General features: G+C 30.4%; 1 protein-coding gene across 2 annotated transcripts in view; it reads right to left on the bottom strand.

The window, feature by feature from the left end:
- The window catches only part of ssh (Protein phosphatase Slingshot), a 163,079-nt gene that overhangs the window by 140,986 nt on the left and 6,344 nt on the right, over window positions 1-15,749 (bottom strand). For both annotated transcript variants that reach the window (XM_012283647.2, XM_012283649.2), the window contains exon 2: window positions 5,015-5,070. In XM_012283647.2, the coding sequence (XP_012139037.1) occupies window positions 5,015-5,070 (56 nt within the window). The remainder of the gene's footprint in view (window positions 1-5,014; window positions 5,071-15,749) is intronic.

The following is a 15,749-nucleotide window of genomic DNA, read 5'->3' as shown; positions in this document are numbered from 1 at the left end:
TGTGAACACACCTTTGCACCCAGTGCCATTCAGCGCAGAAATTAAGAATTAACCAGTATGCCTGGTACATATTTGCCAAACGTAATGACATTCTTGGAACTCGCTCTGCATTTGTTTGTTTGCCTGACCACGCTTTAGACCGCAATTTTGGATCTTTTGACTTGAAATTTTGAGGCTAGACTGGTAACGCTAAATTTACTTACAGATTTTGACGGTGATCTGACGACAGCCTGTCGGGATCAACGTCGATTGTCACCGAATCGATAAAAACCACGCTTTGGTATCATTTTCAATAATTTTTGACACACAAAATCGTATGGAACCACGTTACAAAACTCAATAGCTCATCGTTGATGATAATAATTGGTCATCATTGACGTTAGTCGTTGTGAAATCAACAATAATCGTATTCGGTATCGTTTTCCATATTTTCAGACACGTTTAATCGTTTGTACAACTTAAAAAACGCTGCATCTCATTCTTATTCTACCTACGGGTCATTCCACGCCAAATCGATCACTTTTGGAAGTCACCATCTCCGATTTTGATCTAATCGAAATATGTTGTAGTCCATGTGAAATTATGGGGGGTTTAAGTCATCATTTTGCCGGTTTCGAATTTGTTAATGAATGACAGGTCGTCAAAATTTGCAATTTTTGCCCGTTTTGGCGAAAATGGGGTCCACTTGGGAATTTTTTTCTCAGAAACTACTGAACCGATTTAGCTAACTTTTTTTTTGTTTTATTCGTGAAGGTTTGGGCTATTTTAAAATATTTTTTTTAACTTTGTCAATTTGTTATAAAATGTTGAAAAATTTAAACAAATTCTATTTTTGCGTTTTTCTTAATGAGGGGCGTAAAGGGTTAAAATTTAAAAAAAATATGGTCATATTCTTTGAAGTTTGCCCTTTAAAATGAGCCCTTCAGAACGATGGAGCCTCGAAAATTGACGACTCTACAAGCTGGAAACGGACGCGGGGTACCCCCATTTCACATAGGCGAGTCGCGCGTTCAGCTATTATGATCGGTTGTTTTATATCACTGGCCTCAAAACTATACAAGAAGACTTCGTACGCGATTAAATGACTCTGTTGGTACCTTGAAAAGTCTATTGGTAATATGTTAAACTTAATTTTGAAGTAATATCATTGTGATCTGTTTGTTCGGTCATCAGTTTGAAAATGTTAAAATCGTAAAAGTTGTTAGGTTCTAGATAACATGACTAACAGAACAGCTACGACATGTAAAAGCAAAAGAAATTATATTAATTCAACTTATCATTTTAATAATTTCGATGTTTCTGCAGAATGGCAATCTTTTACAATAAGTCATGGTAAAGGATAGTATTGGAGGATAGCATTCAAAGACTTGCAATGCGCACTAGCCCACAAAGACCGTTAAAAAATCAAATTCCCAATCCTACGGTTTTATTTGAATGGGCACAATCATCTTTATCAAACATAGCATTTAATTATGTAATACAAAATGAATATATTAAACAGGCTGATTGCTTACAAACTCATTTTTTAACGGCTTTATGAATAACAGGCAATGAAAGTTTGCAAAGCTTTGTGCCATTATCAAATAAACAAATGCTACGTAAAACTTGTCCGTACAATAATGATAGTCCAGTGTTTATTGTAATAAAATAGTTGTCATTACATTTTCCTGCTACAATTCCTAAGACTAACCCACATGATGGTGCACTCCGTACTTTTGATCATAATTCCTCTTATCCCATCCCGATTGAAGAAAACAATCTTATTTTGCAGTTTCCATCGAGTATTCATGCCTTTTTGTAGAACATAAATAATAAATGTAGGAACTAATATCTATAAATCAAATTACGATTAAAAAATGTTTCATTGACCAAGAGTGGTTACTAATACACTTTTTAAGGTACCAACAGAATCATTTAATCGCGTACGAAGTCTTCTTGTATAGTTTTGAGGCCAGTGATATAAAACAACCGATCATAATAGCTGAACGCGCGACTCGCCTATGTGAAATGGGGGTACCCCGCGTCCGTTTCCAGCTTGTAGAGTCGTCAATTTTGGAGGCTCCATCGTTCTGAAGGGCTCATTTTAAAGGGGAAGCTTCAAAGAATATGACCATATTTTTTTTTAATTTTAACCCTTTACGCCCCTCATTGAGAAAAACGCAAAAAAAGAATTTGTTTAAATTTTTCAACATTTTATAACAAATTGACAAAGTTAAAAAAAATATTTTAAAATAGCCCAAACCTTCACGAATAAAACAAAAAAAAAGTTAGCTAAATCGGTTCAGTAGTTTCTGAGAAAAAAATTCCCAAGTGGACCCCATTTTCGCCAAAACGGGCAAAAATTGCAAATTTTGACGACCTGTCATTCATTAACAAATTCGAAACCGGCAAAATGATGACTTAAACCCCCCATAATTTCACATGGACTACAACATATTTCGATTAGAGCAAAATCGGAGATGGTGACTTCCAAAAGTGATCGATTTGGCGTGGAATGACCCCTACATGTTTACGGTAGGCAAACTCTAAATTTTAAATATACATTCGAATTCACATGAGACTCCTAGTTTGTAGAGCTACTATATAAACAAAATGCTACATTAACAAAATTAAATTATTATTCGCGTAATCTCGTGTTTTCATGTACACATAATTCGGCCAAATATGAAATTAATAAGCAACGCGTTTTTAGAAGAAAAACAAAAGCAAACCGGTAAAATCTCGATCGTCATCGGCGTAATATCGATACATTCTATCATGCGGAAAAACAGTAAACTTTCGATTAGGTCCTGAAATGGTGGCTCCTGGCCAGAATGCGTTTTTTAATTTCATGTTCTTTCTTTATAAGGTAAATGTCCTGGAGCTCACACAAGTCGTGGTACGCAATACCACGTATTTTTTAACTTTCCAGTTGAAAAGTTTGATTTCAAAAAAATTCTTTTAAAGTTAGTATTTCTCTGTTTTCAACCCCTTGTGTTTGAAAATATATATGCTGTAGAAATATAGTAACACCGAATCTTTTTTATTAAAAAGTCGGTAATGGTTTTTGATATTATCACTTTCATTTTATTAATTACCATTGCTGCGCTATGTTTCACCACTTATAGCACCATAGATTTAATTTAAAAAGTTTCAACAATATTTTGTTTAGACTTTTTTTCTAAATATTCCTTATATAATTTTTCAGTACAGTAAAGAACGCTTTTTGAGAAAAAAATGGAACGTGAAAAAATTCTATAAAAATTTACATGTTTCCTTGTAAAAATTGCAAAATTGCAAAATTGGACTCTTTACCGCATTGAAGAATTGTACATAGAATATTTTGCAATTTTGGAGAAAGTTTTACTAACAACGTTATTGATGACTCTCATTATTTACGTGTCGATCACGAACCATGATTTTTGTTAATACCGGAAGAATTAACATTTTTAATTATGAACCACATTAATTATTTTGAAGAAAAGTTTTACTAATACTGTTAATAATAAATCTCATTGGTTACATGTTGATCATGTTACGATTTTTGTTCTATTTTTCATCTATTTCGTAAATTATTAATTGTAAACCACTATAACTACCATAGAAACAAATAAAACAAAATTATTTGAATTCACGTTTACCAGCAATGTTTTCACATCTAAACAATACTTTTCCTTTTCATTAATGTATGAAATGATTATTATTAAAAAAATGTTCATTGTCATTCAATTTAAAAATCAACTAAATAAGTCAAATATAAATCTATTATAAAAAGTAACGGTCGACTGACATCAAGAAAAGATTGCGTTAGTTTGATTAAAAATTGAATTGCAAAATAAAAAAGAACGACCACAAAATCCTTAGAAATATATAAAGATCGTTAGTACTCGAAAGTGAGAAGGGAATTGCTAAGATACCTACCAATTTCCAATGTGGACGTGGCTTTAACCAGTTTTAATGCCAGAAACCTGCAACTCGATCTTATCGAAGTTGTAAGCCAAAGTACGTAAACGTGTACACGTTCGCGTTCGTATATCTACTATGATATTTACGATGGAAGATTCGGAATAGGGACCCTTAAGAGACTAAACTAACACTAACTGATGGACAAACGCGTTTTGGTTGTACCTTTGAAACCGGCAGCTAATGGCGTTACGTACCGAGCTTAATGGGTTTCAATCTCATCCCATGGGTTTTCACGAATCGATAAAAAATATAAATGTCACACTTATTTTTCAGCTTAAGATATTTATTATAGCTATTTATGTAATTGATATACTCATATCAATCAGCTACAAATGGTGCTAAAATATTATTACGAAATAAAATATTTTAGCCAGGGACTGTATTTGCAATGAATTTTACATCTTTGCTATTAATATATAAAATATACATACTTGTAATAAATTTGTAAATTATTTGCAATAAATATTTCGGCTTAGAAATAATTATATAAAATACATAATGTACTTGCAAGCAGTTTGAAATGAATTTTACATGTTTGCAATTATTCCCATCAAATTGTGATATAGGATGTACCAAATGGAAATATAAAAAATTTATTTATTGAATAAATTTGAATCGCTTGAAATTTGTAATTTCTACTCTGTTTAATAAGTGATTGTAATCTTCATATTGATATACTGACACTCACATTTTATGGGATTTATAATACTTGTGGTCCTTGTTGTAATTATTCCTATTTCGTAATTTTTTTCATAATGTAAATGAATTTATAATTATTTGAAATTATTTTTAAATTTCAAACTTGTGATATTTAAATTATTATTATATTTCGAATTTTTAATCATTATTTTTTGCGATTATGTCATTATTATTTTTATACTTCTTTGGAATAATTATTTGTACATTATTTTATAATACAAAATAATTATTTGACAATTTGAAAATAAATTATCGATCAGATTAATGGCACGTTCTGTTTGATTTATTCTACTTGTGATTTTTGTAATTATTTTAATCTATAAATATAGATTTCTGATAAGATTATATTACTATCTTTCATAAAACTCACCTTTTACAGCTCCTCGCCGTTTCATCATCATCTGCAGGTGCACCAGCACCTGAATCCTGCAAAACAATATCAATTAATAACGCAATCGATAAATTTAACATTCTCTAGCACGTTATTTTGAGAATTTTTGAATTTCATAATATGGTAACTTATGGATTCGTGATCTTAAAAATATCAGAATATCGAGATTTAAAATCTGAAAATTTGGGGATGTAGTTACTTGACAATTTAAAAATTTGGAAAATAAGAGATTTGAAATATAGACATTTTGAGATGTGGCTGTTTAAATATTTGGAAGTTTGAACATTTGAAACTTTAAGAATTTAAAAATACGAAAATGAAAAATTAAAACAATAAAAAATTTGAGAATTGAAAATTTAGGAATTGGGAAATTTATGTTTGTGAATTTGAACATGTGGTAAATTCAAAATTTAAAAATTAAAAAAACTAAATAATCCCAAGATAACTTGGCGAATAACATATAATAATATAACATATTACATAAAACAATCCCAAAATAATCCTAATAAACCCAAGAGAAAACGTTGAAATGTTATATCAATTTTGTATTCAGCAACCCTTGCCTACATAAAATATAGTAGAGCTTAAACTCCAAATTGAACCGTATTCAAATTCGAACAAGATTTATCACATTATAACCGTAAGTGCGTTACGAACGAAACTCGTCAGAGCAAAATATAAAACTCATAAAAATAACCAAAAATCCATCTTATTTAACCCCTTAACCTACAATTTTCTAGGGAGTTGCGTCATTCACAACTCGCTAATTATTACTACTACGATGAGGCAACTAAAGAAAGTGAAAATGTTGAGCACATTTTACCTCCAACAATCCTTGCTTATACACATTATAATTAAAATTGAACCAAAAATTTAATTGCACTGAAAATACAAGTTTCGTTTGTCACATTTCAATTGTAGTGTGCGTCACGAGTGTGATACGACGTTACGTTATAGGTCAAGAGGTTAATTATATCGATCAAAAATTGATTCTTTAAATTAACAGTTCCAAAGAAAATTTTACTTTTTGCAGAAAATGAAAAAGAGTGCATCCTAAAATTGATCACATTCGAATCACAAGTGCGTCAAGAGTAAAAGACGATATTGCAAAGCAAGGGATCAAAATTCAAAAGAATTCAAGGTAATTTCTTAGTTATCACAATTTATGCAAACGACTTAATAAGATAATTTGCTGAACAAATGTCGGATTTATAACTACACACAATTACATAAGTATAATCGTCCATGAAGCGTAATAAAAAGAAAAACTAAAAGAACGTCAATTACGAAACGCAGCTTGTTTTATCAACAAAGCACGCCGTGACGTGGCTAAATGAAGGCACACGTGCACACACACGTGTCCAATGCACACTCGAGTGTGCGTGCTGAAAAAAGGAACATCGTCAGTCAAGCACCTGTTAAGGCTGCCTTTGATAAACGATTTTACGCGTTGCGGTTCCAAGTGTCAATTACTTTACTTGTCTTTCGCGGGTCATCGTGCGATAATTCGCAAACCGCAGTCATCAAGCAGCGATGATAAGAGAGACCCTGAACCCTACATCGAAATCGAGAAGCTTATGCAAATTTATAGATGGCTTAGAACACTTATGGCGTAACGCAGGCCACCTTTTAATAATACACATGTAGGATTGAATATTTGGAAATTTCGAAACTTTTATATTTTCAAATCAAAAAATTTTCGAGTGAACGGTCTGCAAATTTGAAAATTTTATAGTACTCGGCTTTCAAATTAAAAAATTTTCGAATTAACGATATTCAAATTTAAAAATTGTCGAGTTCTCGATTTAAAAATTGTTTAATTTACAAATTTTATATTTAAAAATTTTTTAAATTTTAAGTTCTTGAGTTTTAAATTTAAATGTTTGTAAATTTCACAATTTTGGGAATTCAAAATGCTCCGGTACTCAATTTTCAAATTTCAAAAATTATCAAGTTCTCGATTTTCAGATTTAAAAATTTTTTAAATTTCAAGTTCTTGAAAGTTCTTTGAGTTTCAAATTTAAAAGTTTGCAAAGTTCAGAATTTTAGAATTTCAAAATGTTCAGGTATTCGATTTTCAAATTTCAAAAATTCCAAGTTCTCAAATTTTCAAATTTCAAAATTGATATCTCCTCAAATTCCCAAATTTCAAAATTTTTTAGTTTACGAATTTTCAATTTAAATATCTTTAAATTAACAAATTTTCAAGTTTCTACATTTGTGAAGTACTTCTAAATTTCTACATTCCCATATTTTCTAATAATCATATTTTCAAAATTCTTAAATTCATAAAATTCTAAATTTTCACATTTCAATGTTTGTAAATTTCTGCCTTTACAAATTTTAAAACTTCTAAAATTTGCAAATTCGTACAATTTTGGGCTTCTAAATTTTCACACTTTCAAAGTCCAAATTCCCAAACTTTCAATTTCAAAGTTGTTAAATTTCTTGATTCACAACTTTCCAAATCTATAATTCTCCAAATTCCTATATATCCGGATTCAAATTAATAAACATTCAAATTTTTATGTTTACAAACTTAGGAGTCTCCAAATTAAAGAACCTACTAACTTTGAAATTTATGAATTTGAAAACGTCCAAATTTTTAAGCTTTGAAACTTGATCTCTATACTCAAAAATGTCCAAACTTCAGAATTTATAGATCCGTAGATTTGAAAGTATTCAAATTTCCAAATTTCAAAAATTCTAGATTAAATTTGTAAATCTTCGAATTTTTTAATTTTGAAACATTTAGTTTGTTGAACTTGCTAATCATCAAATTTTTATTTTTTGAAATTTCATCTCTAAATTAGAATATTTCATCATTTCTGAATTTTTCAAATTCCTATATTCCTAATTTCCGCAATATTAAAAGTAAATTTCTAATTTACGTGTTAGAAAAGTAAATTTCTAATTGCAATTTCAAGAATTCGGAAATGTTCAAATTTAGTAATTCGAAAACGTTCAAGTCCACATATATGGTTTCACGAAATTAAAGATAATTGATATAAAATTCTTTCCATATGTAACCACTTTTTCTAGTGAAGCCTCGTGCTCGTCTCTGTACAATGTATTCGCAATGTTCCATCCCGCTCTTTAGCTTCGCAATTTGAAAAAAAAATTGCTTAAACAGCGAGGATGTCGTAACGTCGAGCATGCCACGCATAAAACGAGCCCTTAAAATCAATAGCCCCGTGTCTCCCGTCGAATTCAGCCCCTCTGAACGCGTTAGAAAAATGCAACTACCCTTTCGGCCGTGAGTGCACTTGGTAGGCCGCGGAGCATTCAGTGCATGCAAAGTACAGGGTGTTTAAGAATTGTATGTCACTACATCTTTATTCCATACCTCAAATTTTATAAAAATCTATGAAAAAGAAAATTAACCCTGATCACGGAACTTGGATTTCTAAATAAACTCCACAACTGTCTCCTTTAATTTAATAATTGGTTAAACTTTACTTTGGAGCACACAAAATGGTTCACTTTTTAAAAAGTCAATATGACGTCGCAGTCTCCAGTCAAATACGCCGAAAATGCTTAAACTAATATACTCATAACTTTTTAACTTTTTCTAACATTGAAACTTGCATTTTTGCATTCTAAACATTAAAAACTATTAAATGATAAAAAAAGGTCAGAATTTTGTGTGCCCCAAAGTAAAATTTAGTTTAACAATTCAGGTTAACAAATTTATTCTAATCGCCATGTGTCAACCGTCGTGGACCGGCGAAGGACTCGCGCGCCGGAAATTGTCGAAGATTGCCGAACCGTTCCGATTGATTCCAACACATCCTTTCGGAAACACACAATTTTCCTTTTTTACCGTTCTTCTTTAACAAGACAGTGTCAAGTCTCTTTATTATTACATTGCGTAGTATTCGTGGAAAAGATAAAAAATCTTCAAGGAATTATTTGCTGAAACTTCTCCGTTCTCTATGAAAACACCGTTGAAGTTTGGTAACTTCACCAAAAGTGAACAGTCATCAAAACACGACTTATGCTGGTAACAATCATCAAAACACGACTTATGGTGCCAGATTTACGTGCAGAAAGTAGACTTTATGCGAAAATACAAGTAAAAAATAAGTAAAAGTCCGTTGATTCCATAGTCACTTATTTCATACATTGTTTTCGAGAAAATCGACTCTGAAGTTTTAGTCTGCAGCTGCACTTTGTTACTTATTTTTATCGGAAATTTTCCAAATCGATTTTCTCAAGAACAAGGTTTCAGAAAATACTTAATAACAAATTTATTACACAGAATTCTGTTCTTTGTGATTGAGTATTGTGTGATTGATGACTGAGCATCACTTCACGAGCTACAATTTTCTAGGCAGTTGCGTCATACACAGCTGACTAAATTATTGCTACAAAGCTAAGACAAACAAAGAAAATTGAAATGTCTGGAACGTTCAATATTTAGCAATCCTTGATTGCGCACATAGTAATTACCATTGAACACAAAATTCAATTACTGTGAAAATACGAATCTAATTTATCACATTCGAATTGCAGAGTGCATCGGGAGTGGTACTATAAGACAAGAAGTTCAAGAAAACTTTTAAATTATAACCACAGGTTACTTGCAGGCTTTTCATCCTCTCAACAAGTACTATACGATACGTTGGTAAAGAAATTTGACCTTGAATTTCAAGCTCAAGGTCAAAGTTAATTCTGTGCTAATTTTTTTCTCTGGATGTTCACCTATCCAAGAGATGTGGAATAAGACCGTGGCAATGATATTTAACTTTCAAACACCCAGTATGCGATGGGAAACGCGGACCCGAACCCTCTTTCAGCTCCCTCGCTCGAGGGGCTACGGGAGTTAGTCATCCCCGAGGTTCTACCTCTCGCCGCATCGCATTTTCCTCGGTATCGCGTGACGCAGATCGTTTCGAAACGCAGAGATTCCCTGTTTCGACATCAAGTACAATGGAAGTATCGGTTGTCAGGACGTTGCTGAATCAATGTACGTGTACTTGCATCTTTCGTCCACAGCAAAAGCGACCACTAGATGTCCTGGAACTTTAGGGTGCCACAGTTTGCCACGAGATAAGGCGAACGTTGATGACAGACACCGGGAGATAAGTAGCGGAGGACTATACCCACTTCATTTACCTTTTCTTCCTCGTGCACTCCCGAGATCATCTTTAACGTCAGATTTACGGAACCCCTCAAAATAATGGATCTTATTTCTTGTTTTCAATTATGAAAATTATTAACTTTTTTCTGTACTTTGAGGTCTCTGACATGTGACACTCACAGTTTACAAGTAATCTTATTCGAGTTTTTAATACTTTTAATTAGCAGTTTGAGTCCAATTATAATTTGCAAAATTAAGGATTCCTGAATATAAAATTGACATAACATTTAAACTTTATTTATTTTAATGACACTATAGTTAGTTCTGACTGACGCACTTGACAAATAAATTGTACAAGAAGAAGTTAAGATGCTTTTATCAAAATGTTAAACTTCATCGAGATAAAGAATTATTGTATGAGCAGGTGTACGTATTGTGGACTGTTTATTTATGTTCATAGCTTAATTTTAGTTTAAATATAAGTGGTCATTAAACATCCTTAAATGTAAGATTAATTTCTCTAAGGAAAGGTCGAACTTTCTAAATTGTGGTAAATGATACATTAATGTTAGATGAAGGAAGAAGGAATTTGGTGTTAAATTAAACGCTCCTTACTAACCATTACAGTTGATAGAATTAAAAGAAAGATACAGAAAACGAAATTATAGCATATTTAAAAAATGCATGCGAATATTTAACCTAAAAGATATAAATATTAATTGACTTGAAATTATAATAAATAATAGTACCTTTATTTGTACCTTTGTAATTGCGTCAATAATCCATTTCAATAATGTTTTAAATAACTAATTTATTTTGTGATAAATTGTGTCCTACTGTGACAAATACAGGGATAATAGAATGTAATATAGTAGAAATTACAGAATATGGAGGTAATAAAGTCGTGAAATAATAAAAGTGACAGAATGATAAAATAATGAAAAATAAAATATTAAAATGATAATGATAAAGCAGTAAAATGGTGAGATACTGGAGCAACAGTATAGTATAATTAACAGAATAGTAGAATAATGAAATCATAGTATAGTAAAGATTGAAATACTAGTATAGTGACAGAGCCGAATAGTGAAATAATGTAACACAACAATGTAATACAATTTTAAAACAGTAGTATAGTAGACTAGTAGAGTGATAGTATATTTTTATATTATATAATATATATCAGTAGAGTAAAAAATGGCATAATTAGAAGTAAAACGCTTAACAAATTTTTTTGTTTTAGAATGACAATGTATTATATATTCATAAAAAATGAGTGAAATATGCCATAGTGAAATATTAAAATATTTAAAAAAATTTGTTTAATTTTAAATAATTGTGAACAATGTAAGTATATATAATAAACAGAACTATAGATAAATGCTCACTGTTAAATATAAATTTATAAATTTATAATTTATATTTAATAAATATATAAATATTTAATAAAGCTTGAACAATAATACACAAAATCTTACATAGCTTTTTATTTTCAAAAGATACATTACTCTAAAGATTACCAAGTTTTTCTCCTAACACTCAAACGTCCTTGCGCTAATATACTCTACCACTTGCTCTACCATTATACATATTAACGCTATTATACTCTACCACTTGCTCTATCAATGTAACCAAGGCTATAGCACCATCGTAAAATAACTTCAATATTAACCGCTTTTTAACACTTCAATGTATTAATGCTGGTATAATTTACCACTTACTATACCAATGTAATTTAGATTATACATATTACTATAATACCTTTATAGCTAGATCTTTTTCATATTACTAGCAAATAGATTAAGATGAAATATGGGCTGCCTTTAGTTAATAACTTTGATAGAGTCTCTCACCACTTATTTTCGATTTGAAAGATTAAGTATGGAATTTTGAAAATTGTTAAATATTCAAATCATCTAAATTCCTAGATTCGTAAATTTCCAAATTCCTTAGTTCTCAAATTTCCATATACCTTAGGTCTCAAATTTCCCAAATTACCAAATTGTCAGATCTTCAAAATTCCTCAATTCCTAGGCTTGCAAATTTCCAAACCACTTAATTCTCACATTTTCCAAATTTCCAAATTCTACAAATCTCCAAATCCCCGAATCACCAAATTTTTAAACTCACAAATTCCTAACTTCTCAATTTCTTAAATTCTACAAATTTCCAAATTCTGAAGTTGGTCAAACCTGAATTTCCTAAATTATTAAGTTCCGAAATTTCTAAAATTCCAAATTTTTATAGTTCTAAATTCTTAACTTTTCAACTCTCTAAATTCTAAATTTTTTAAATTTTCTTATTGCCAGATCTTTAAATTCTCAAATTGTTATATCATCAAATTGACCAAATTCAAAAGTTTTATAAATTCTCAAGTTTACAAATTTTTACATTTTTAAATTCCCATATGTCTAAACCTGTAAATTCTCAAGTTCCTACGTTTCCAAATAAACAAATTATCAAATTCTCAAATTCCCAAATTCTCAAATTACTAAATTCCAAAATTTCCATAAACCCAAATTTTTAAATTCTAAAATCATTACACTTCCAAATTCTTATATTTAAAAACACCAAAAAAGATCACAAATGCCAAAACGTTTTAATCTGACAATTTCTGAATCTCAAAGTTCATACTTTGTAAAGAGAGCAAATTGAAAAATTCACCACCCAAAATGTGAGTCGTGACACCTATTTCTTTTTAACGAAAGAAACACCATTTTCTTTTTTAAAAAAAAAAGTTATATGATATTTGAGTCTACTAAAGTTAAACCTACCAATGTATCCGACGTCCACTCAAACATACTAACACAAATACTCCGCTAATGTAACCTAAGCCTTATGATCTGGCAGACTCTTCACAAATTAGCCTTAAATCAAGTACATATGTATATATGTCGAGTGTTCGAACTGAACGAACATCGATTTCTTAAATTTAAATCTGACATCGATTCTGTGCTTTAATTTCACCTCAATTTCACACTCGACCTGACATTTCATGATATATCTGTGTATCGAGGCCAACTCAATTTCGAGAGATATTTTTGCACATTGCAGTCCCAAATTTTTTCATTTCCAATTTCCATCATTAACCCAATGTTTGAATTTTTAAATTCTTGAATTTAGAATTATTAAGTGTTATAAATCACTTACGAAATATGTAAATTTCGTAAATTCAAAATTTTGAAATTTTAAATGCGACAAAATTTCAAATATAGATTCCGATCTCATCAAATTTCCAAAAGATGAAATTCGCAAGTCCTCATATTCGAAATTCTCAAATCTCTGTATTTAAAATTTTCAAACCCCTACATTCCAAATTTTCAAATTTCTATACTTCAAATTCTTGAACCCCTATATCCCCAAATTCTCAAATCCCTATATGTATTTTTAAATTCTTAAAATTCTATATTTCCAAATTTTCAAAAACATAGCTTCCGAAATTATCAAAATATAATTCCAAACTGCAAGGTGGACAAATTTAGAAATTGTCAAATTATATTCCTAATTTTCTACATTCCCAAGACTCAAATTTTTCAATTGTCAAATCTCTATATTCCCAAATTCACAAAAGTCCAAATTTAAAAATGATCAAATCCCTATATTACAAAATTCTCAAAACTGCCAATTCCTGCATTTTTAAATTCATATATTACCAAATTCTCAAAAGTCCAAATATCACAATTAACAAATCCCTTTATTACCAAATTTCCAAAAGTGCCAATTCCTACATTTTTCAATTCCTATATTACCAAATTCCTAAAAGTCTAAATATCAAAGTTAGCAAATCTCTTTATTACCAAATTTCCAAAAGTGCCAATTTCTGCATTTTCAAATTCCTATATCACCAAGTTCCCAAAACATCAAATCCTTAAAATTTTTAATTTTAATTTTCCTAATCTCCAAAAACCCAAATTCAAAAATTTTCAAGCACTCATCTACACCTTTAAATGTTCAAATGTCTGCTTGAAAATCTAAATTTGCATATTTCCAAATTCGATACACACATATAGTAAATCAAGCTTTAAGCGCAGTAGCCGAAAAGGGGTTCTACCGGAAAGAGAAACCCTTCGGCGACGTTGAATTGCAAATAATGCAAAAGCGATTGCCACGGTGACGTAAGGGAGAGTAACCCTTTTCGTATATCCGCGATGCCGCATTATCTTATGCAAATACTAATCCATTATAGACACCCCCAGCATTATCGGTTTGTTCGTTTCCGTCGGACAACTGTTTCCACCAGTAATCACGGTACTGCTACTGTTTAAATACTGGCAGAACGATATTGTCTTTAAACACCAAACACTTTAATTGCAAACACGCCTATTGTTACCCATTAATTTACACGGAATTGAAAATAACGGATTAAGAGGAAAATTGGTAAAAGCGAATGTTTTGATGATACCAATGTAAGGATAGAACTTCTATATTTTTTATTGTTTTGTTATGAAGCTTTTAGAAAGTCGTTTTGACAATACCAATGCAAGGATAAAACTTTTATATTTTTGCTTGTTTTGTTATTAAGTTTTTAGAAAGTCGTTGATTTTGAAAGTGACCTAAGTTAATTTATTTTGAAATTGACATATTTAAAAGCATGTGTTTCAATGATATTAAAAATGTAAAAACGTATGGAATATCAATGTATTACATTCTTGAAATGTATTTAAGAAAATTCCTATTAAAATAATAGCAATTATTAAGTGAATAATATGTGTATTTTTACCAACAATGGATTTAAACCACTTTCAAAATTAACAAATAGATTTGTTGTAAAATTTGAAACAGCCCAAGTCCAGTCGATATAATTTATAATGCTTCAAATTAGAAAAAAACAACATCCAATATATTTTATACATCAGTACAACCCTTGAAAAACACCATGTATGCAATTTAAGAAATCTAAATATATAAATTATATAATAATTTATTGCCCACCTGCATTTTGTCATGCAGGAGGGACTTGAAGAATTCATGGTGTTTCCGTGGTATTACATAGTACTATACATATACATAGTACATAGTGCATAGTAATATAGTTAGATAATAAAATGATAAAACAGAGACTGATGGTATAGTAAAGTATTAGCATAGTAATACGTTTGCATGCTATACATATAAATGTGGAATAGTAGCATACTAGTACACTGGAATAGAACACTTGTACATAGTGCAATAATGAATTAGATGTAAAAGTAAGATAAACAGTATAGTACTGTAATAAGATAGTAGTATATCACAATGGTCGTAAAGCAGAATCAGTGGAACTAGAGTGTAATGAAATAATAATATGTATAATAGTATACTGGACTAGAAGGCTAGTACTATGACAGTACATAAACCAACATGCTACAATAAAAGATTAGTAGAATATGAACACAGTAAAAAAATGGTATAATAATATTGTAGAATGGTAGTATACTATTGTACAATAAAAGCTTAGTAGTATAATAGTGTAGTAAAAAAGTAGTATAGTAGAATGCTGCAAAAGAAGCTCAGTAGTATATCAATGAAAAAACAGAGTACATACTTGTATACTTCAATAGAAGCTTAATAGTATATTAGTGTAATAAAACAGTAAAACAGTAGCATTCTAGAAGCATGAAACTAATGACTAACGGTAATAAAACAAGGGGG

Source organism: Megachile rotundata, chromosome 16 (assembly GCF_050947335.1).
Source record: "Megachile rotundata isolate GNS110a chromosome 16, iyMegRotu1, whole genome shotgun sequence".
NCBI lineage: Eukaryota > Metazoa > Arthropoda > Insecta > Hymenoptera > Megachilidae > Megachile > Megachile rotundata.
Note: the sequence above shows the minus strand (reverse complement) of the source record. Positions and strands in the feature narration are given on the sequence as shown.